The 23,196-nt window shown below is 43.2% G+C and overlaps 1 protein-coding gene and 1 long non-coding RNA gene across 7 annotated transcripts in view; both read right to left on the reverse strand.

Annotated features, from left to right (window-relative positions):
- Positions 1 to 743: 743 nt before the first annotated feature.
- LOC135329655 (uncharacterized) lies at positions 744 to 2,837 on the reverse strand. The gene is made up of 2 exons (XR_010391198.1): positions 2,605 to 2,837; positions 744 to 2,376 (listed from the first exon to the last, which is right to left on the reverse strand). It is a non-coding gene; the product is annotated as an uncharacterized LOC135329655 (long non-coding RNA).
- Positions 2,838 to 4,160: 1,323 nt separating this feature from the next.
- LOC135329654 (protein polybromo-1-like) overlaps positions 4,161 to 23,196 on the reverse strand; it is a 36,270-nt gene continuing 17,234 nt past the window's right edge. For 5 of the 6 annotated variants that reach the window (XM_064518744.1, XM_064518743.1, XM_064518745.1 and 2 more), the window contains 5 exons: positions 20,505 to 20,706; positions 11,056 to 11,202; positions 8,529 to 8,599; positions 7,715 to 7,931; positions 4,161 to 7,356 (listed from right to left, as the gene is read on the reverse strand). In XM_064518744.1, the coding sequence (XP_064374814.1) occupies positions 7,184 to 7,356; positions 7,715 to 7,931; positions 8,529 to 8,599; positions 11,056 to 11,202; positions 20,505 to 20,706 (810 nt within the window). In that variant the 3' untranslated portion in view covers positions 4,161 to 7,183. The remainder of the gene's footprint in view (positions 7,357 to 7,714; positions 7,932 to 8,528; positions 8,600 to 11,055; positions 11,203 to 20,504; positions 20,707 to 23,196) is intronic. The other variant, XM_064518748.1, reaches the window with a different exon arrangement.

A 23,196-nucleotide genomic window follows, 5' to 3' on the forward strand; every position in this document is an offset into this window, starting at 1 on the left:
GACACCCCGGCGTCAGGATGAAGAGGAAGGCGCCTGACCCCGGCGAGGGGAGCGCGAGAGCTCTGCCGGGCGCTGCCTTGCTCCGCTCCCGTTGCCTCGGTTGCCTTCGCGGCACCACTGCCAGCCCCGGCTGCCACAAGCACCAACCCGTTTGCTTCCCCAGGCCGTGGGAGCTGCTCTTGTGCTCCTCGTGTGCGTCCAGAGGGACGCATCGATGCTGCTCGGCGGTGGGAGCAGCGGTGGAGGCCTGGGAATGCGATGGCTGTGCCATTGGTGGTGACCGGGTGCCTGTGCAGGACCCTGGCCTTTCAGCCACGAAACCTGGGCTCTCCGGCCACAGGTGCTTGGATGGAGCCTCTTGGGCACCTCGGGCACACCAGTCCGCTCTCAGGGTGGCCCACAGCCCCAGAGCCCAGGGCGAACAGGCGTCCCAGACACAGCCCGTCGCGGTGGAGCACGGGAAGACCCTGCCCGCTCCTCCCCAGGCGCCTGTTCCCACAGCGGGGCTGTGCGCACCCCCGGGGGCCCCAGGCACACATCGGGCAGTGGGGCCCAGGGGTGGAGCAGGGGGGCTCTCGCCGGGGCGCTCTCAGGGCTGGGGCGGGCAGGAGGCTCGGGGCAGGGCAGGCTTTGCTGGGGCGCTGGAGGGAGACGGCCCCGTGCCCTGACACCCTCCTCCCGGGGCCCTGGCTACTGTTGTATCTCATTTGTTTCTTATACACAAATATATACACACCAAAATGTAAATAAAACTTACTTTGTTGCATCATAGAGGGAAAAAAATGAAGCAGAGGCTCACAACCCTGCCGAAACTTTGTTCTGCTTTGGTTAGTCTGCAATTTCATGACGGACACGTTGTCTTCAGGCACCCCGATTGCCGAGGGCACGCGCGGTGCGCAAGGCTGGGCCCAGGAAAGCTCAGGGCCCCCTGGGCTTCCCGTCGGCCGAAGGCTCCCGCTTGGCACCGCGGCTGGTCACGCCAAGCTCCCGGCGCGAGGCAGGGGAGCCTGTTTTGGGCAGCAGAGGACCAGCACTCTCAAGTGGAGACACGTGTTTTGGGAAGCACGGAGAACAAATACTGGGACTGCAAAAGGAAAAGGCTGAAGCGAAAATTAAGATCGAGTGTATCGGCTCCTTTGCAAAACAGGTGCTTTGCCTCTGCCGAGGGGTCTCGGCTAGCAAAGAACAGACATAACTAATGGGTACAAGTTTTGCTTTTGCACGGCCCTTTCCGCACCCCTTCACAAATTAAGCCATTAGTGCCTGCTCTCGGTCTCTGCTAAAGTGGATCCGTAGGAAAAGTATTAAGCTAAAACCCAAATGCTACGTAAACGTTAGCAACAGGATCAAGTAAGCTAATCCTCAGCTCAGAACAGGGAGTCTTTGAAAACTGTAACTTAAAAAGCCAGGCATGAGAGTACGTAAACATACCTGCAGAAGTACTGTGGTGTTGCTGGAGAAGTTCCTGTTTGCTTGTATTTGATGAACCTTCACCTTTAGCTCCTTACAGCAGTGATTTTTTTTTTTTTTCTGGTGTTGGCTGGAACGTTCAGATATATCTGGGCGCTGAAGGGTCAAGACTGTAGTCAAAGGCAAACTCAGTTTCTGCACTCGAGGACGTATCCCTGACTTTTCTTCCGAAGGAATAGGATTTGTCACCTTCTTGTCTGGATTCTCTGAACAACTACGCCTGAAGGAACTGGAGGTTCCTGGTGGAGAGTGGTTTAGGAGCAAAACACCGGGGCTGCTCTTGGCACTTGGTGAAGCAGCATTAGCACTTGCTTTAGAGCTGGAACAACCGGGGTGTGCCCGGAGAGTTGTCTGTGCACACAACGTAGGCGCGAAGGGGCAGGTTAGAGGTCGGGAAGTTTTCCTGCCCAGGTTCTGTTAAAGTCCTGGCTTAGTTACTCCCCTCGCAAGTATATTCCAAGTGTTTGAACCTCAGGTGTCTCCTAGAGAGCAATAAACCCCAAGCCATCAAACTGAATGGACCATCTAAGAGTGGCACAGGCTCAACTGTCTTGCTTAATTCTGTATTCTCCTTTTTTATGTCCTACCAGTGATAGTCCTCATGTAAAGTCTTTTGCTTTCTTGTTGACTCCTACCTGTTGTAGCATTAGCCACTGGCTTAATACGTTCAATCCATGTTCGTCTGTCCCATTTCTGTTGGGTGCCTAGAACATTTCAGTTGCGATGCTGCCAGGGAATTCCTCTCTCCAATGAGACAGAAATCCTGATTTTTTGGTAGAGCTAAAATAGGCTCGCAGCAGAATCCAGAATAAGTTGGGAAATAACCTGGAAAATAGAGGTACAGTGGTTTCTTCGTCTGGGGGTACCGGCACCGCCTGCTCCGGGCGGTGCTCCGAGCAGAAGGACCTGGGCAGAACATGGAGGAGAGGGGCAAGGTCAGGAAGCGCTGAGGCCTCCCACGGTGCGGAGAGGAGGGCAACGGGGGCACAAGGGAGCCCTCCGCGGCCTGGCTCCGGCTCCCGCTCGCAGGCGTCGCTGCGGGGCGGACAGGCAACTTCCCCGGCTGCTTGGCCAGCGCCGGCACCAGGGGCGTCGAGGCAGGGAGGCTCCGGCGCGAGGGCCGGCAGCCCTCACCTGTAGGCCTTGAAAAACTGCGTGACGCAGCCGTTGCTGGAGGCGCAGGGGAGGTGGAAGCTGCGGCTGCAATCCTTCCCCTGGCAGTCGATCGCAGCGCCATGCTCGCCGCAAGCAAAGCAGCTCTGCAAAGAGCACAGCAGCCCCCGTGGGTGACGTGCACTGGGCCTCCACGGCCAGCCCCACACCCCGGGAAAGGCCCAGGGGTCTGGGCACAAAGCTGCCCGTCCCTGCCGGGTCCTCACCTTCCGGGCTGCCGCCTTTATTGTTTTTTTTCATATCCGCAGATCCCTTCCCGCTCGGTCCCGCGCTGCTCCAGCCTGCTGGCGAGATACTGCAAAGCAGGAAGGTCCCGGAGCTCGGCAGGGAGCTCGGAGGGACTGTTGCTGGGGAGAGCTGGGGCAGCCCCCGGGGCAGCTCACCAGGCAGTAACCTACACGTCCAGACTTCTGCACTGGATTTATGATCCCTCCCAGAGCAGGAAAGACTGAACATGGGAGACCACAGTGTCCCCAAGGATTGACAGAGACCAGGAATCTCTTTACGAAGGAACACTGCACTGCGACTGCTGTCATTTTTTCTTTGTACGAAGCTGCAATTAGACTTGCTGGAAAATGCAGTAAGCAAAACAAATAGGAAGTTTTTTTATTAATCAGAATATTCACATATATCAGTGGATCAGGTCTCATTTCTTACTTGATGTTCAGAGCACTTAGCCATTCTGAAGCACCGCTTGAACCTAGTGCACTTGCAGGTGAGAGCGCGAGCTAAGCCCATCTACGGATGATCTGCAGCATCTCCGACGGAGCAAACGAAACACAAAGGACAATTAGAATTGACCAGTCTCCTCCGCGCAACCTCATCAAATCTTAGAAAGCTGGAGGTTTTGTAAACTTGGTAGACTGCTTGAGGGGCAGTTTAACCTCTTGGCCCAAGCTGTGTTAATTAAATGTAATGCTATCTGTTCTGCCTGCTTAAATGCCTCTTTCTAAATCGTACGTCAGAAGCACCTACAGACTCAAGATGTCGCTATCACTTAATTTTTCTTGCTGCTAGTAATACCAAAGAAATTGTCTAGCCTGGTTTTGAATTTTATTTTGTAAAAGATGCCTTTTCCACATTAGTGTTTTAATTTCCTTTATTATCCAGCTACATACAAGACAGCCCTGAACCAGGTAAGCTTCCAATGTGAAATGAAGGCTTGCTGTTTATTTTCAGTTAAGGTAGAGGCAAACAGGACTGACTGAATTTTATGATCTGTACCGGGCATTTTCCAAACACGTCAAATAGTTTCCAGGGTTTACTGTTCATGCTCCTTATGGCTCAGTTTTCGCCTGTATTTTTTCAGCATCACTGTTCTGCTCACCACCTACCAGGCACGTCTTGCAACACACAGGACAACAGAGAAGCTCCTTTCTATAGGTTCTTTGCCCACACACCTGCACGCACATACCAAGGACTTCATAAAATCTGGATCCGCAATAGCCAGAATCACTTGAAATGACACCCTGACAACAAAAGTCTTGATGGGACGCTCAAACCTGGTTAATCCAAAACACTTTGCAAACTATTTTTATTCAAATTAAAAAGACTCAGGTAAACAAACTGATGGTACATACATGTTATAAACCTGGTTATCAGCTGAACTTTCGGGAGTACAAGATTTAAGGAAAAGCCAAGCATGAATTAACCAGGTCCAAAAACATGCCCCCAAAATCACCAACGACGTTTTGAGTTTTTACACAAACAGTAAATTTTCTCACGGAAGGGAAGGACTGAGAAAGTGAAACAAATAATAAGTAGTCTCCAACTGGTTTATGAAAATACTGGTCCTAGATTAATCTATTTTCCACTCTCACAGAAACCAACCATTTCCCATACATACTTTTATTTTAGTAGGAAAGTTTCATTTACTCCAGTACAATGAACGGCAGTGGAAAACAAATGAGGGGTTCAAATACCCAGAGAGAGAAAGAGACAGACAGACAGACAGACAGAAAGAGAGAGAGAGAGAGAAACAGCTAGACAGCTAGACAGACATGTCGTCTTTTTTTTTTTTTTTTTTTTTTTTTAAACCAGAGTCAGAAAAAAGCTTCTTTTGCTGGTTTTGAATTCTAGACTGTAGCCATTATATCCTAAATTTTACTGCAGTCAACTGAAATGCCTCCAATATACAGAGACATGATTTTGAAATAAATAAACGGCGCTTAAAAGATTTGATTAGGGCCAGCCCAGTGGCTTAGTGGTAGTGCTCTGCACTGCCCTATGGGAGGACCCAGGTTTCACTTGCACTTCCAATCACTTGCTCCCGGGCTGGAAAGAGCAGCGAAAGTAGTGCCGCAGCGGCTCAGGCGGGAGAGAGCCAGGGCCGCAAGTCTGCTCATCACTGACCTTCAGATAAATTAAAAAATTCAGTTCTACAGGCTCCAAAGGGAGTCCCATCTGGTCCTCAAAAGAAAATAAATAAAACAATAACTTAACTAAAATTCATCCCAGGTTCTTTGGTGTAATTTTTGTTAATGCTGAGATATAAGAGAATCGGGTGGTATTAGTACAATCCATGATGCTTCCAAATACTCAAAAACTAGGATTTGCTGCTTGATTCAGTTCAATGTCCCATCTTTGCGGCTAAATATTGCAAAGCCTATGGTAATTCAAATACACTTCAAGATGATGCTGTATATGTGGAAGAGGTCTAAGACTATGCCGTTTCTACTTTATTTCATAAACTTGGTAATTTACAAAGGCCAGTAGAGAATTTCTGCACCACAGGTGCAACACCTGGAGAGTTCAAAACTGTAATTTCCCTACATGCTTCTTAGCTCCATCTCCTTCACATCCATTGCACATCTGACCTAAACTGTCCTCAAGTGCCTACTTGTAATTAGAGGGTTTTCCACGCAAGGACTGGAAGGTTGGAGTGGGAGAGGAAGAGGAATTAGCCAGTAAAATTAAATAACAGTTTATACTTGCACAGGTCACTTCCCTCAACAGTATAAATTACATCACTGAAACAGAACCCAAGGTATCCAGTATTGGAATAAAGTACTTAACCTTCTGCCAAATGCACTCAAGTATTTTTTTTTCTACTGGTATACTTTAAAATACATTTCCACATGATGAACATTTCTAGCAGTCAGATGAAAGCATATCAGTAAATTAGCTCTTTCTTTTGGACTGAGTTGCAGTGACAATGCTCCTGCCAACAAACTGTTCAAATTAATATTGCTTTCCCAGTTATTTAATGAAATAAAAACTATTCATTCTTTTTCTAAAATGAAGTACTATGAAAGGATTTACCCTTAAACAAACAGCTTTGCAGTCCAAAAGGTTGGTTGGTTAGGAGGACAGGTAAGTCCTTAGCAGAAGACAGTCACAACCTTGAAATTTGGCAAGAAGATTCCATACATACCTTACTAATTAAAAAAAAAAAAAAAAAACAAAAACGGAAAACCAAAGAACCAAAAAACACACCACCAAAAAGCACTCTGAAGGCTGCAACGCAAGTTTTCTTATTTCTCCAACCTCCTAGATAGGCTGAATTTACACATACAGCAGTACTTTGTTAAAGCTAGATTTACGCATCAAATTTCTCTCCATCTGCCCTGCAAAACTTTCATTAAGGTGAATCGCTACCCCTAAGGAAAGCATACAAAGATACCTTGCAATACCTAATCGTTAACAGAATACGTGTGAATTTAAAACCATTGCATTACTTCACAAACAAAACAACTCATCTTCCCTTCTCTAACTTACCTTCCAAGACCTGAACTGCACACGTAATTGCTTAGGCAACAAGCTTTCCATTCCCACTGCTAGGTGTTAGGCACATCACAGAACCCCCAAAGCAGGTCATGGTAGATAAAACATTGCACCTTTCAAGGGCATGCAAAGCACATGTATTCTGTTACTCATTTAGGATCATAATGGCCTTGGCTACACAATTAAATAACTGGACAGGACTGGACAACATCAGCAGTCAAGACACCCTTGTCCCGTCCACACCAGCACTTCCATGATCACTGTGGTCCATTCAGCAGCATTGGTATTGACTTAAATTTGATTTTTCCTAGCATCTATGTACCCCTTACCTTTAGCTTCATTTCAAGAAATCCTCCCTGTTCACATCCAAGTGAGATTTCTGCTGGAAGTGGCTAGCACACACAAGCACATGTACACGCATTCTTCTAAGATGTGAACTATGACTAATTTCACATTCCATTGTACCAATTTGTAAATGCTTTTTGTTTTCTTTTTTCTTTTATACAAAAATGATGGCATCAGGTTCTCAGCAATAAAATATAAGAAAGATGAATCCTTGACTACACTTAACCAATTATGAAATTGCCTTTCAAACAAAGGAAACATATGCAAAAATCTGTGTATTTGATAAAGGCAACTTAATATAACAAAAAGTGAAATATGCTTATTAAAAGTGTCCTTATGTAAAAATGGTCTTGCAATGTGCAGTAAAATGCAATACAAATTATTGTTGGTTATCTCTCCCCACCCAGTAACTAAAACGGCTATTGTTCCACAAAACTCCTTATACGCCGGTATCAAAGAAGCAATTACACGATTAAACATTTTCTATGTTGTACGCCTGACGGATATTACGGGTGTCTCGTAGCATCAAGTCTCGAAGACGCCATAACGCATCGGCCATGGTGGTATGAGCCCCTTTACTTTTCAACCAGTGTGAAGGGAGACGGCTCTCTTGTTCTTTTGATAGGTGGACATCTCGCCTTCGTGCTGAAAGGTTAAGAAATGGCCCAGTTATCTACTGGCTTTACTTAATTTGTCCTGCCTCTGATATTTACCACAACTACTAGAAAAAGGGGAATATAATTCTATAGTATTTCTATTGCCCTCCGGTCCCTGTATTTGAGCCCATACAAGTGATTCTTAGATTTTTATACCATCAGTCGAATTAGCCTGCTGATAACATACATACTCCCAGCATGTCTGATTTGTTTTTAATGACTGCTTGCATGGATACATTTTATTAAGCAAGCAGCAAATTTATTTAGCATTATCCATAAGAGCTAAACTTATTAATGTGTACAAAGAAGCGTGTTCTGTCAGGAAACATCAGAGTAGAAAGCCTTACCTGCAAGGGTCTGGTCCCACTTGCTAATGCTATTTGATTCAGCGCTAAGCCCCTCAATATATTTCAGATGGGCCTCAGAATGAAGAAGCCTCTGTGCCTTTGGTGGAGGGGAGACGAACACGGGAGTCGTGGGCTGCTGTATAACCGGCTGCGCTGCTGCGCTCTGGCCGGGATACGGAGGGGGTGCTTGCTGTCCCGGCGGGCCAAGGATTCCTATCTGTAATGGCAAAGTGGTAGAGAAAACACATTTTGGGGAACAGCAGGAAAGCGGGTTCACATCCACGTATCCCTATGGAAGAACCCGGCCCAGCAAAGTGCAGCACGAACACCACAGTTCAGTGTCCATCCCTGTCCAGCAGTGACACGGGAAGCTGTTCTCTCCATCCACTGTCAGAACATCCTCATACAATGGAGCTTTAAAACAGGTCATGACCAAAGGCGTCTGCATCAAAGCACGCAAAACCTAAATTATCAGCAGTTTAACAGTGTGTTGAAATGACTCACATTTCTTTAACAGAAGGAAGGAAGGAGAGGGGAAAAAAAGAAAGGAAAGAAAAGAAAAGAGAACACTGTCTGGCTTATACTGCAGAATGCATTCCACAAGAACCTAGTTAGTCCAGTAACACTTCATCCAAGAAATATAGACACATCCTCTGGGGGTAAGATATTAAATGATCCTAAATACCTCTGCGTACATTTTGTTTATGTTCTCCCTGGGAAAGGCTATGTGCATCCCAACATCTCTTAACTGGGATGCTGTTTAAATACTAATTTGGAGTCTTACAGCCTCATAAATCATGCAAAAAGGACTTACCTGCTGTCCAAATGGACTTGCTCCTGGTGCTGGAGTGCCTACCGTGGGGGATACGTTTTGGCCTATAACACCTATATTCCAAAATACAAAAACAATTAGTCTCATTTCAGAGCAGTGGCAAATACCGCTTTGGCTTTTTCAATAAAAATCTATGCTTTGGCATCATTGCTTAAAGTTCTTTTAAGCAGCTGAACTACATTCAAATATCCCCCTCTCCCCCAGTAAAAAACACTTTAAAAGTTTCTGGATGAAAAAAAAACAAAAAAAACCCAAAAACAAAAAAGCCAGTATGACAACTACCCAATACGTAGCCTGTTGAATTCATTGAATTAAAGAAATGAAAACAGAAGTCATTTCTGGTTTTCACTTTTTTTTGGTATTATTTAGTTATTGCCTAACTAAATCTTTCAGTTTAGAATATACAACTCCAGCTTGACAGAATCTCCCTAGAATCAAAATAATCTAGCAATCTATCAACATTTCAACATTTTGCTGTATTCGGTTTCATAAAATGCATTCACTGTAGGAGGAAAGCCAAGCCATTGCAAAAATTCTCTTATATCATCTATCTTGCTAACATTAAAAGCTTAAGCTTAAATAGTATTATATATGAGACAAATGAACACTTGGAAAAGCTTCAGAAATAAAAAGTGTTAGTTTTATGTAAATATATTTCCCTATTGTGTGGCCTGCAGCAGATAACACCCACGTAAGTCTCAAACAAAAATTTACAAATCTAAATGAGAGTCATACAGCTCCTGGTATTTTACATGTAGATGCTTGGGTCTGAACACACGAGAGCTGCTTTTGCTGCTTATCCTTCTTGTCTATGCCACTTGTCGAAACCACCTATCATTTATTTGAAAAGCTGAAAATTAAATTCAGTCTTCCGAAGGATTTATTTTGCATGCAGTTTTCTACATCAGCGATCAGAAGATGCGTCACCGCATTTTGTATACTGAAGCATATAATGAATGAATTCCCAGTTTACGACAACCCCTGTTTTAAATGCATCTGTACCAACAGAAAGTCAGAAATAGGGAAGAACATTGATAATATAAGTAGTGTGCTATGGCACCGATCTTTTCCTGGTACAAAGCAAAGAGGTTTGGAGGGGAGACACCCTCACCTTTTCCAGCATCGGAGCATGGCTTCACCTTTAGCTTGCGCAGCCCTGTTCAACACTACTTCACCTGTGGTCCTGCAAGCCCTCCACTCCCAGGCATCACTTCTCCCCTGCTCTGTAATCCTCTCAATTTTAAACATCACACACATGGCCTGTTCCTCCAGTTGGAAAAATAAACTCTGAAAAGTAACGCATCACCCTGGATTCACCTCCCAGACAACTATATGCTGCTGTCGTGTGCTTAAGTATCATTGCCTTGGCGAGTCAGAGATGGACTCGCAGACACACGGCCGTTCTCCTAGTCCCGCTGCATGACATTACAGTGAATCTTACACACCAGTGAAGATGCAAGTAGCATAGCTAGTACTGATGGATTTAAAAGAAAAAAAAAAAGGCAAACAACAATCAATTTACATACAGAGAGATATAAAGTCCTAACAGAGCTTCTGATAAACAGTTGTAAATGAGGCAGGGGGAGGCAAACAAGATACCACTTTTTGTCTACAGATTAACAGTTTAACTGCTGAACATATAGGATACACATCTTCTAAATGGTCACAGGAGCTATCAGAGGTAAAAACCAAAATAATCAGCAGAAAACAGGATGATAGGGCAGACAACCAATTTTTCCCATAACAGGGACATGTTAATGACATTAACTCTGAAAAAATGCTAATGAACTGTCACAGTGTTCATTCACCTCACCACTCAACAAAAGTGTGGCAAGAAAATATCAAATGTGCACTAAATAGACTATCAAAGATCAATGCAAAATTTGGCCATGACAGTATATTGAGTTCACCTTACCCCCACATTTCCCATCACGGTTCTATCAAAAAGGTTCAATCCGAACACTATTTTATAATAATGTATTAATATATTAGTACAAATCAGAATGTCTATCTTATTTAAAGGTAATCCATTTTTATCTTCTACCAATGGCCAAGAGGTCTTAAATGACTGCATTCATTTCAGTGCAGTCTGAATACTGAAAAATATTAACATACTGAAAAAGAATTCAGGAAGGAATAGGAGGAAAAAGGAAGGATGCTATTCAGGTGACATAAGCATATGAATAGGCTGACTTCAGCTTTTCAGACCTCTGAAACTCGAGCACAACTACCAGGTTTTTGGATGGAGCAGCATCATAATTTCCCAGCAACTTTTGCTGCTGGTCTGCTGCACGTGCTGTTCTGTCAATGTTAACGGTTTGCCTGGATCTCATATATTCAGCAGTGCATCACGTGTGTTGCAGCTACACAAACCTTCAGAAAGCTACACAAACCTTCAGAAACGATCCAACAAGCTATGACCAAAACAAGCTGCGCATAGTAACAACAACTGGTTAAACGGCGAATACATGAACATGAAATAAGGAGCGAATGAGGAGGACAGTCTTACCGGGTGGTGGGATGCCTGGGATGCCTGGCGGAAGTTGGTGGGGTGGGGGCACCCCTGGGTGAAGTGGCTGCATGCTGCCCATGCTAACAATGCCATCAACTGGGCCCTGCAAAGGTGGCAGCACCGGTGGATAGCCACTCATCATGCCTTGAAGGACACAACAAATTTCAAACATGCATCAATAACATGCAATATGATCTACACAGTAAGACATGCACTATCCACAAAAAGGCACCTTTAGTACAGCAGGACGATACTACAATTAGTGTCCCGCAAAAAATGAACAAAAATTAAAAATAATAAAGTTGTAAATGTGAAACACTATACTTCTGATGAATTAGTATTTAGCGTATTTGTATGTTCCTCGTGGGGCAGAAATGCTGAATATTCAGACATGTTAACACAAAGAATGAATTCAGCCACAATTAAATGTTACTAATGCAAGCAATTTTAATACAGCTTAAAGCTCTGCCATCTGCATACAAATTATGAACACAGCGCTAACTACACAAGTTTCATGTACAGCCCTACTCTGTAGGATAGCTCTGACAAAACCTGGCTGGAAAAACACAACGATGCATTTTTTCTGCAGTGCATACGCAAAATTAACACGTAAAGAGCCTACAACAACATACTTAAAACTAAAGGCAGTGATATGGGGGATTTTTATTAAGCCATGGGCACTATACTCGAAGGCAGTAACTCAAATTTAAAGCCTGACAGCACTGGATATGCTGGGCTGCAGAGACTTACACTCCTGGCACCTGACTGAAGCCAAGGGTTGAAAGGAGCACGCAGAGTCCCTCAGAGCATTTCATTGTCAGTACTTTCCAAGTGTTTCAATAGGGAAAACAAAGATTAACAAAGACAGTACTGTGCCGCTGCTCATAATTTCTTATGCTGCACGTGAGGGAAGAGGATTCAGAGCTTATTCTCATTTCTGGCCAGGTTTGCTGCTGTCCATTAAGTCAGCCCAGAAGGCTACACGACGTCCCTGTGATACGCTTATCAGGCCCTAGAACTTCTAACTTGCTTGTCCCTCCCCACCTCCCCAGCACCACTTTGTTTTCTACGCTTGTTGGTTTTAATGGACGTGTTGTCAGGTAACCAAGGAAAGGAGCTGGAAAGACAATGAAGAGATGACAGAGGACAGAAGCAGGTCTAGAGTGATGAGAGAAATTTAGATAACACAAACTTAGTGGAGACTCTGTAGTCTGTCCCAAGAAATGATCTACTGAGTCTTTGCCACACTCCAAATGAGTAACCAAAATGTTCAAAACAGAGATTTTTGGAATAAGAGTGGCTGAAAACTTGCACCAGCTGTGCCTCATCACAGCAGCTGCTAGGACCTCAGAACCAAAATGGATCAAGTAGCTCCAAAGTACAAGCTGAATTTGGCAGTTGCTCAGGAAGAGTCACGCAGGTGAGGAACCAGCAATTCCAAGCCTTACACGGAGCGAACAACGAGGAAGTAAAGAATTGACCTTCCTCAAATCACGTTCTTTAATTACACAAGACACCTACATGAATACTTCTTAAACAGCTTTTACGTATCTATTCAAATATCTGGAAGCTCATCTGTACCTCTTTCTCAACACAGTGAAATCCATGTTTCCCTAGAGTGAAGTGCTCGCCCCGCACCTCCTGCCTGGGATTTCCACTACCCCCTGAGCTGCAACCGCATGGTCAGTTCATTCCCATGCCCTTCTGAAGCCCTTAAAGAAAAACAAACAAACCAACCCACCTTTTGTCAATTACAAAAGTGTTGGAAACTTGCACGGGAGGAGCCGACGGAGGGAAGACCCAGACGCTCAATATGAGTGATCAGTGTACTTCAACTTTATTAGGTGTGGTCTTTCTTTATATAGTATAGGACTAATCAGGCTCATACATATTGCAAAAGCTGAGCTCCTTATTGGTAACAGCAATTTGGTTTACCCAGCAACTTCTGCATTACATCACCCGCAAGTTCCCAGGACTAATCATTGATAACACCTTGGAGCCAAGGACAATGTGTCCTTGGCTCTAGCTGTTTTTACTCTCATACGGGACTTGGCTCACATCAACTGTGTGCGATATGCACTTAGTTCTGCTTCCTTTAGTTGTTCAATCTTCACATGACCTCTGCCCTCAAGCCAGTCCTCCACAATTCCCCCGTTTTTATTTTGTGCGAGAAAGACCTTTTTAGTTAATTGTTCAAGCTTTTGTGTTAAGCAGCTAAAAATCACTCTTACAACAATTAAAACTAATACAATTATGAATAGAATACATAGCCCTTCTTTGATCAAGCTCAAAATCCAGGTACTCACATTACCAAACATCTTTCTAAACAGATCATCAAACCAATTATACTGTACGGTGATTCTCTGGGTGTGGTCCTTTAGCCATTTCAATTGCTCATAGATTGACTGTCCATGATCAGAAAGATTAAAACAACACATTCCTTCAAAATCCTCACACCCGTGTCCCTGTGCCAAAAGCAGAAAGTCTATAGCTGCTCTATTTTGCAACACTGCATGTCTCAGGCTATCCATATCCTGTGACATTTCAGAGAGAATTTGTGTAGTAACGTTTGATTGTTTAACAGCCCAACAAGCAAGTTTATTTAAATTAGACATGGCATGCGCAACTGCAACGTTAGGAGCTAAAGCTGCGGCGAAAAACCTTTCCGTAGGCCCCCATAATTCTACATCATCAGCGCAATCTGAACCTAGTTTTTTTCAATTCACGCTTGCCTCGACGATTCTCACTTCTTCTATGTCTGATTGCTGCAGTCAGATTTGACCAACGCTGATCATGTAAGTCAGGGGCGAAGAGTGTCCTAATGAGTTCGGCCAGCGTTGAAATTTTTTCTTGAATAGTTCGTTTTGGTTGTAACGGTGGTGCTATCCATTCTAGTACAATGGGTTCCGCCAACCCTCTTTTTTCCCCCGTTTTTATTTTGTGTTGTGTAATGGCTCCCATTAGGTATTGTGGGCCACATAAAATAGTAAGATCAAGTGGCTGATTTTCCAGGCATCGGTGCGTAGCACGCGTAGTAATTAGCGATGCAATTTCCTGGAGTACCCGTTGCTGTTCCTCTGTGAGCGTGACGGCAGCCGCTGGGTCTGTTCCCTTCAGCAAGGGGCGTAGCAGATTTAAAAGTTCATTAGGAATGCCGACAACCGGACGGATCCATTGGAGGTCTCCTAATAGTTTTTGAGCATCATTGAGTGTTCTTATGTCAGTCCTGATTGTCAATTTCTGTGGTCTGATGGTGGCATTCGAAATATGCCAACCTAGATACTGCCAGGGGCTGGATTCCTGTACCTTTTCCGGGGCCATCACAAGTTCCTTTTTCTTTAATTGTGTGATTAGATCAAATTTTTGTTCAGGAGAAAAAGGGTTTTTTTGTGCTAACAATATGTCGTCCATGTAGTGATATATCATGGTCTCTGGCCACTGTTGACGTAACGGTTGAAGTGCCGCATCGACATAGAGTTGACAGAGGGTTGGTGAGTTTCGCAGCAAAAGCTTATTTCTACATTCGCAAATAAAACATGTACTCAAAATATTTACTGGATTAATACATTGTAGCCAAATCTCCAGGAGAAATTGGTTCCTGTAGCTCATCGCAAGGTTATACAAGCAGCCACTTTCACATCCCACCGACAAGTCACCACTTTAAGTTAGTAAACACTGGCAAACTACGTTCAGCGCCCACAGCTGTAGTTTGTCAGTTTGTTGAATTACCTGTTCTTTCTCCCATTTTTTACTAAAACAACGCAAGATTCAATAAGCTTTTGTAATACCTAAATTTGCAAGCAGCTAGAGCACTGCCCACTAGAAGAAGGGCATCTCAGAAAGTGCCCAGATTTTTTGGCCTCGTTGGCTATAAAAGAAAGAAAAAAAAAAGTCCCACGATGAAGCAGGTCTCTGAACGGGGTAAAAGCAACAGAATGCACCCAGAACGCTGCCGCTGTACGGCTTAAGGATGGAGGCGGATTGGAAAGAGGTCTCGACAGAATAAACAAGATACTTCCAAGAAAGACTTGTGGAGACCAAAAGAAGGAAGACTGCATTTTTAAAACAGGCCACAAAAATAGGAACAGTCTATATAGATCAATTTGACCATCCACTCTAAGGAAGTGTTTTACAATGACAAAGTAAAGAGCCCTGAATTTCTGACTGCTTGAATTATAAGCTGATGATCTTAAATACAAGCTTGCTTTTGAGAAGGCTGCCACAAGAAGGAAGTTAGCACATACAAAGCGCAGAATCCACATTCTTGGAAAAGTTTTAAGAAAGGATTAATAATAGCAATTATTGCCTATCAACTGCTACCTGCAAAAAAATTGGAAAAGTGATCTCCTTAAAAAAAAAAAAAGAAAAAAGAAAGAAAAAAGAAAAGAGGATGACATTGCTAGGTTGATTGAAGTACATGACTCTCAAAAAAGTAGTAGTGGAGAAATATTATTTTTATATAAATATATGTACACACACGTATGTATATATATATGCACACACACACACACACACACACAATACAACAACTGCAAACAGTTCGGAAGAAAATTATCACAATGCAAGCCAAATCTGCTAGGTTTTCAAACAACAACAATTTTTTTCTTTTAAAAACGCAATTCAGTGTAAACAAATGCTTCTGTGACCTGCAGACCACAAACCAAGTAAGCACTGTGCCTTCAGTCTAAACATCCCTGCAGTCTCTTTCCTGAAAAGGCATTTAGAGATCATGATGGGAAACACTTCAGGCCGCCAGCCCAAAGTATGGCCACAGCCTGTGAGATGGGAAAGCAAAACGACAAAAGAATAAATGGACTAACTGGAATGCCTTACGGGGAAAAAACAAAAACCAAGGCCTCCCAAACCAAACACCCCCCAATATTCTTGTTTTTACAGACTCGGCGCTATTCCTTACTGAACTAACATAATCTAGATAACCTGTTATAAAATCAGAAATGGGGGAAGAAAAACAACTTGATTATGTCATATCTAGTACATTTTCTCGCAGATATAAGGCTGACTCCTACAAAAGACTCTCCAGTGCACTGCCTACCCTGCAGATCTGATCCTGGAAATACTTCTTCTGGGCACACTCCCTATGAACTAAGTTGGATTATGGCTGGTAACAAGCACAACGCCTAGTAACAAGGACCTTGTGGAAAAGCTCTCATAGCTCAGTTCTATCCTGAAAATCACTTGATAAAAATGGCAATGTTGGGATTTCGTATCTTTCTTCATAACGATACTAGCTCCTGGTCTGCTCTGCTTATCAGTAGCTAATCGGCAATTCTGTAAACTCATGCTGGGATTTAAAACTCGGTTTGGATTCTGCTTATTTTTCATATCCCTGACAATAAAAAAGAAATTTAAAAAAAAGTCTCCTGCTTTACCACTGGCACTGATGATGCATGCACTGGAAGAACATACAGCGCTCTCCCTTCCCGCCGTAGCAGGGCTAAACATGAACTCTGCAGGGTAGAGCGAATAAACACAACTGCATACAAACAGAACGGGACTACTGCACAAGGTGAAGCCTTTCTCACGGCGTTTTCACCAGGCTACTGGATCAAGTAACGTGGGAATATCAGGCTACTGCTGCGGTTACGTATATCGATTAGGAAGAAAGACTGGAGAGGCTGAGCTTTTTCTTCAGTAAGAACAACGTGCCCCAAGAGAGTGTTCAGAGTTATGAAGGGGGCTGATAGAGCGGATGAGGAAAAAATGGTCGTAGCTCCTACGTTTTACCTGCAACGGGTGTCAACTGCTGACTGAGCATTCCCCTTGGTGTTGGTGGCGGCACCACCCCCATAAGAGCCCCGACAGGAGTGCCTGCCCGGGGGCAGGAATTCTGCTGCTGTTGCTGTGCTGCTCGCTCGCTCTCCTGCTGCTCAGCAACTTTAGCTGCCCGCTCTGTAAAAGTATTTTAGATTTGCAGTTCTGCTTTGTAACCCAGAATTCCAAAATATTGTCTGTTCATTTCAAAAGGACTAGTAAAACACTGGCATAGTTTAGTCAAATATCAAGTAGAACAGATCAGTCTTCTCATACAGCATATAATTTGATTGCACGTGGCTGCAGCTAAGACTTGTCAAAAACCTTTCATGAAAAATATTCCACAAAGGTTTTTTTTCTTTTTTTTTAAATTTAAAAAGTCAAAAGACAAATTTGATAATAACACCAGTGCTACCGACACGAAGCAGCAGTCCAGCACTAGGCTCAGTCCACATTAGGAAAACATGGCAAAAGGTTCCTTCTTTCGACACCACTGGCTCAGCTAAACCAGGCAGAGCAAAGGCTGCAGCTCGCAGGCAGACGCGCCGCCAGCTGCTGCTGGGATTTCCAGCACCATGTCTACTAGACGGGCCCTAAAGCAAGGTGCAAACAGCAGGTCTCCGTGCCAGTCGGTGGCCCGTTTATTCTTGGGCTACCAACATTTTTACTACTGATGCAGCTGAAAAGCGGTGGCAAAGCTGGGCAGCATTTGCAAAGTTTCCCTAGTGGGGATAGGTCCTTAGTGTGTGGAACATAACAGGCAGCAGTTTGATGAACCCCCCAAAATACTTTCTCTGCCTCTCTCTTTCTCTCTCTCATTTTTCCCCCTTCTGGTCCCTCTCGAGCTATTTTTTCCCTTGTTGCTGAAGATGTCTAACTCACATCGTGCTGCTCAGTGGAGGTCATGTGTGTCCTTGGTATGATGAATCTGGTCATTATCTCAATCGAGTTTCTCACTGTGACCACAACAATAAAAGATCTACTTGCAGGGGCATCTGACCAGAGAATTTGATATCAAGGGAAGGGCAAGGGGTCATGGGAAGAAGAAAGAAACAAAAAGCAAAACCAAGCAACCAAAAAAAGAAGCTATACCCAGTGCCCCCTCAGGGTACTTTTGGGGCATGCGAGTTACTGATTTGTTTACTCTGAACATTATATCCTACCGAAAGCAATGAGGAACAACAAAGAATAAATGAATGCAGCGTACCTCTCCAGCAAATTTTAGTAACAGTGAATGCAGGGCTAGAAGTTTTCTTGCGGTTGGTGAAAGATGCAAACTGCCACTAAAATAGCAATCGAGGTCCTCTGTCAAACAAGGCCAAGCTGTTCATCAAGGAGATTAAATTATGCATCCTGCCAATGTTACCAGTTTTCCCTAGCATATGACTTCAAACGCGTATCATACATTTGTCTCCTGTAGGAGCTGTTTGTGCAGCTTCTGGAACTATAGCCATACACCGAAAGACCCGTTCCATTTTTAAAGGCATTTCCTTCCTTCTTTTCATTTCTGTCATTTCAAGAAGAGATGACGACGCATAGAAATTCCTAAATTTACTACAGGCAACTCATAAATGACTTAGCACAAAATACACAAGATATGGTAGATCCTGAAGTAGAAAAATGAAATAATCCTCTTCAGAACAGAGCAAGTGTTTAGGAAAACGATGAAATAGCTGTTCTGACTATATCTACTTCAGGCCAGTCCAAAAAAAAAAAAAAAGAAAAAAGTTATACAAAAGCAAAAATTCTGGAGACTCTCTGATGAATGAGGAATTACTCTTAAGCATTCAGTTTTATCAGACTTTGGAGGGCTGAGCCTTGAAGAAGGACCTAGCATAGGACAAAACCTGAGTTTTTCCGAGTCTCTCCCCATGTCTTGCCTGGCACAAAACTAACAGATGAAACGTATAACACTGCCAAAAGGGAACAGTGCAGGGTGTCAAGAAGCTCAGTCTTGAGCATTCACCTCAGTGAATCTCATCCCAAATAATTTATTTAGGACAGCGCTTGAGATCACTCAAATGACATTTCCAACACATCTCAAAAGACAGAAGGAAACCTGCTGCTTTGACCATAGCTTTTCCTTAAAACAGGCTGTTGCCTCAGTCTCTGTGCATTATCTTATTCTATTTTGAGGAGTTAATCATGCAGGCCTTTCCAATGCAGCCTGTTCTTTGGCTATTGCTAAAAATCAACTATTATCCTCCATATATACCAAGTGCAATTTTCAATAGGTCAAAATGCATCTAAAACGCAAACTACATTTCACCAAAACACGGAAAGGCATTTTTTCATTGAGATGTCAAACCCTGCCAGTTTCCTGCTCTCTGCTGCAGCGTCTACGCCAGAGAGCACATAAATTTTGAGTTGTCGCAGTGCAAGGAAGGGAGTCTCTCTCCCTCACACGTGGTAAGCAAACACAGTTTGGACGCTTTGTAACCCCACCCCAATCGCTCAAAAGCAAATAAAAGCAAGTCTGGCTCTCGGCAGACACCAAGCCTGAGAAACTGCAGTCTAAAACTCAAAAGGAAGCACTTAGGCAATCATAAACACAGTGGACAGACACTGTTGCTACTGTTATGTTACAGCCATGTCTTCCAATGCAAGACATCAAGCTGCTCTAAGCTACGAAGTGATGACGCGCTAGCCTACTCCTAGTCCTACTCAGCTAAGGCTGACTTAAGCAGGCAATAGCTTTCTAGAGAGTGTTGAAACTTTCCTATCCAAAGTAGTATTTTCTTCCAATAAAAGTGCAATAGTTGCCTAAAAAAGAAGGGGGGGGGGGCTTCATACTGGAAGTGTTGACACATTATTAACTATAGCAGTAAGTCTAGATGTTAAGCCAATGTATTTGGTTTGGATAGGGACTGCTTTCAAAGATCAACTGTCTTTTGATTTTGATGAAAAATCATGCACAATGATCAGTAGGAAAGAAGGAAAGAAGGAAAGAAGGAAAGAAGGAAAGAAGGAAAGAAGGAAAAAGAAAGAAAGAAAGAAAGAAAGAAAGAAAGAAAGAAAGAAAGAAAGAAAGGTCTTTCTAAAGTATCTCCTGCCTAGGATATATTTCTAGGCTTCCTGAGGATATGAGATCTCTCAACAAAATTAGTTACAACTCTTAAATAATACTGAGACTGAACAACAGGTCATATTCCCAGTACTGTAACAGAGGATGTATCCTTGATTTTATTCCACTAAAACTTCTTAAGAATCTGAGTCCAGTTAATCAAAGAACCTTTTCCTGCTCCACTGTATGCTTTCCTACCTGCCTCTCAGCTCCGAGGAGCTTCTTACTTCCTGCCAAAATCCCCTTTCTTGCCTCCCCCCAGTCCTCCTTTAAGGAAACTTTCACAGGCAATTTTTCCAATTGACTTCCAGCAATTTTCCTCCATGCTCCTTTACTTCTGTTTTTCCCCATCTTCTTTGCCTTTGTTGATAGTTATTTGTGGCAAAGACTTTTAAATAATCAGGCATCATACTGACACAGTGAACTACATAACTTAAATACAGTCTTTGCTCCTCTTCAGTCATCTCTTCATATGAACTTCTCTTTAAGGTACATCCAGAACACAAATATAAATATCTTCTTTTATTAAACCTGCCATCTGAATAAAAGTAATGAACATATTTAGAAAGAAAAAAGCAGAAGAGAGTTTGTAATTTTAGTTTTTATTTACCTTCATATTCCGCTTTCTTGGTTGCTTCCAGGTTTCTCCACTCAGTTCCTACAAGTCTGCTGAGCTCTCCAAAGGAGTAGTCTGGGTGCTGAGCTTTAATTACAGCTCTCATCTCGCTGCTAAATAAGGTGTAACCACTCATGCTGATCTTCCTTTTTGATCCCTCCTTCTTGGTGCTGCCCTTAACCGACTTGGGAGTGGACTGTGAGAAAAAGCAGTTATGACCACAAGTATACAAAAGAGAAACTTCTCAACATACACAATCCAAAGTTGTAAGAAATAGGATTTAAAAGTGTTCCCACATTTCTCTTGTATACATTTGTACAAGGACCATGCAAACTTATGGCCCCTAAAGAGAGGGGCATCTCCTCCTGACAAATGACAACAGCACACACACTTAAGGAAAGCACACAGAAGAAAAAAAACAATGATCTGATCCTTTTTAACCCTTCCAGACATAAGGCCAACCTCGTAACTGAGACTTCAAAAAAATCGGAGTAAACAGAACAAAGAATATTTCTGTTGGCTGATATTATTCCAAACTCAACGAGAGGACTAAGATTGGGCTGGCTAGCAAATAAGTGATTGATTTGGGAGGCCATAAAGAGAACAAAAAAAGATTTGTCCTGTGTCACAGATTTCGTTCACGAGGCTGTTCAGAAACATTGCAGACACGAGTAAAACTCTTTATTTGCCATTGCACATTTTAGGAAGTTGCTTCCACACTTCCTCCGGCACCTTTGCAGCTCCTATCTTCTTGACTCCATCCTCCTCTCTCCTCATCCCCAAGTGCTCTATATTTTGCCTGCCAGACTTCCCTCCCTTTCTAGTGTTCATCTGCCATTACCTAAGTACCCATTCCTCCCTGAAAAGACCCAAAGCCCGGTTTTGCTGATCACTGTCACCTGCACAGCACATTCATCTCACCAGCTGTATGTTGACAAATAACAAATATTATGTTCTGTTAAAGATCTGCTCCCTTGCTCAGTTCTACCAACCCAGTGCTTCCTACCCTGGCTGTTCCCGTTGCAAGCTCCTTGACATCTCCAGCCATCAAAAACCCTGTAACCTATTCTCACAACAGCTGGGATACCACAGCTGGAACCCTTACTTCTCAGACTCTTTCCACATATACTTGTCACGGGAGACCAAATGTTCCCCTGTTCTTTAATCCGTAAGGCCCACAACGTGGGTATCATTCCAAAATCCTCCAAAGCCCCTCCTTGTATCTTGACCATTACAAATGTCTCCCATCTGGAAGACTGCAATTGTTTTCAAATAGTTCAAAGACAAAAAAGAAAAGAAGAGAAAAATGCATGCCAATTTTTCTTCCTATCCTGAAATTCCAGCCATGTTACTCCTTTCACTCACCACTCTGAGCCCGCCAATCCAACACTCTTCTCTCAGCTAAATACAAAGCTTCAGCTATACCAAGATGCTTAAAACGTCCTGCTCATTAATTTAAGCCAGGTAGTGGATAAACTCAGGCATACTTGTAGGTGATTCCTAAACTTTGTGGTATTCATTTTCAAATGGCAGCCCACCTTTAATGTTTTCATTGCAAACCTAAAGGGAACATGCGTCTTTTTGGGAGGAAGTCTTCAAGGTTTGTCTTTATGATGGAGGAAGCGAAGAAACCCCCACACAGGTCTTGAGATGAAACACAGACCATGTACAACCCATCTTGGCTTCTGAGGCAAGCCCGCATTAGCAGATGGAGAGTTCCCAATTCAGAAAAGGGAAAAATCCAGAGATACATTTGGCCTCTCATATATCTGCATTTAGATAGCTACACATCTGTCCAGTTGGTTTGCCTTTGCAGTGCTTGCAACAAAGTTTTGATAACAGTAATCCAAATAAAGACCCACTCATCAGTCTGGAAGGGAAAACAGGGCTTGGAAAAATTATCAGAATTCTGAATTCAGTTCTTCTATATTCCATAATTTTACATCTCTAATGCAACAATTTTTAATAGAATCTTTTCGGAGTCAGATAATTGCATTTGCAGTTTTAGAAGCTGTAAGAGAAGAAATAAGCCTGAGACTCAACACCAGATCACTTTTCTATGCCTTTTGTCAGCCATAATGCTAATGAAAAAGTAGAGTTCTACATCTTCCTTTACTTCAGGTTCTACTTCTTGCTTCACAGCAAACTGCAGCAGAAAGACTGGCATCCACCTATTTGTCAAACCCCACAATACCAGATGTTCACTTGTCTTGACTCCTTGTGATTGGTGTAAGTACTTCTCTTGTTATCAGAAAAAAGAAAGTACAGATTTTTGTTTTTACATAACTGTTAAATAAAATTCCACACATTTAAGAGAACGTGAAGAAAATGCATGCCTTTTGTCTAAGAGTTCTGTTTAAAAAGGTAATTTTCAATGAGGATATAAATAGAGCAAGACCAGGATGGGATGAAGAAGAAAGTTTATTTCTATGCTGACAATTGTATTGTGAGAACGTGATGGAAACAGATAAAGGATTTAATCCAACTGCAAACAAACTTTTTGGTTAGGTTAGTTTTCTGATAAAGCAACTCCCCACCCTGCTTTACCCCTCAGTTATGGGAACGCCAGGGTTTGTCACAGACACAGCAAGAGAGGGAAGGTAGACAAAAATGCCCAGTTTGGCAGCAGCAATGACTCGTGCCACATTCAAGTGGCACATAACCACACGATGATTTGTCATTTACC

This window comes from Dromaius novaehollandiae, chromosome 12, assembly GCF_036370855.1.
Source record: "Dromaius novaehollandiae isolate bDroNov1 chromosome 12, bDroNov1.hap1, whole genome shotgun sequence".
Taxonomy (NCBI): domain Eukaryota; kingdom Metazoa; phylum Chordata; class Aves; order Casuariiformes; family Dromaiidae; genus Dromaius; species Dromaius novaehollandiae.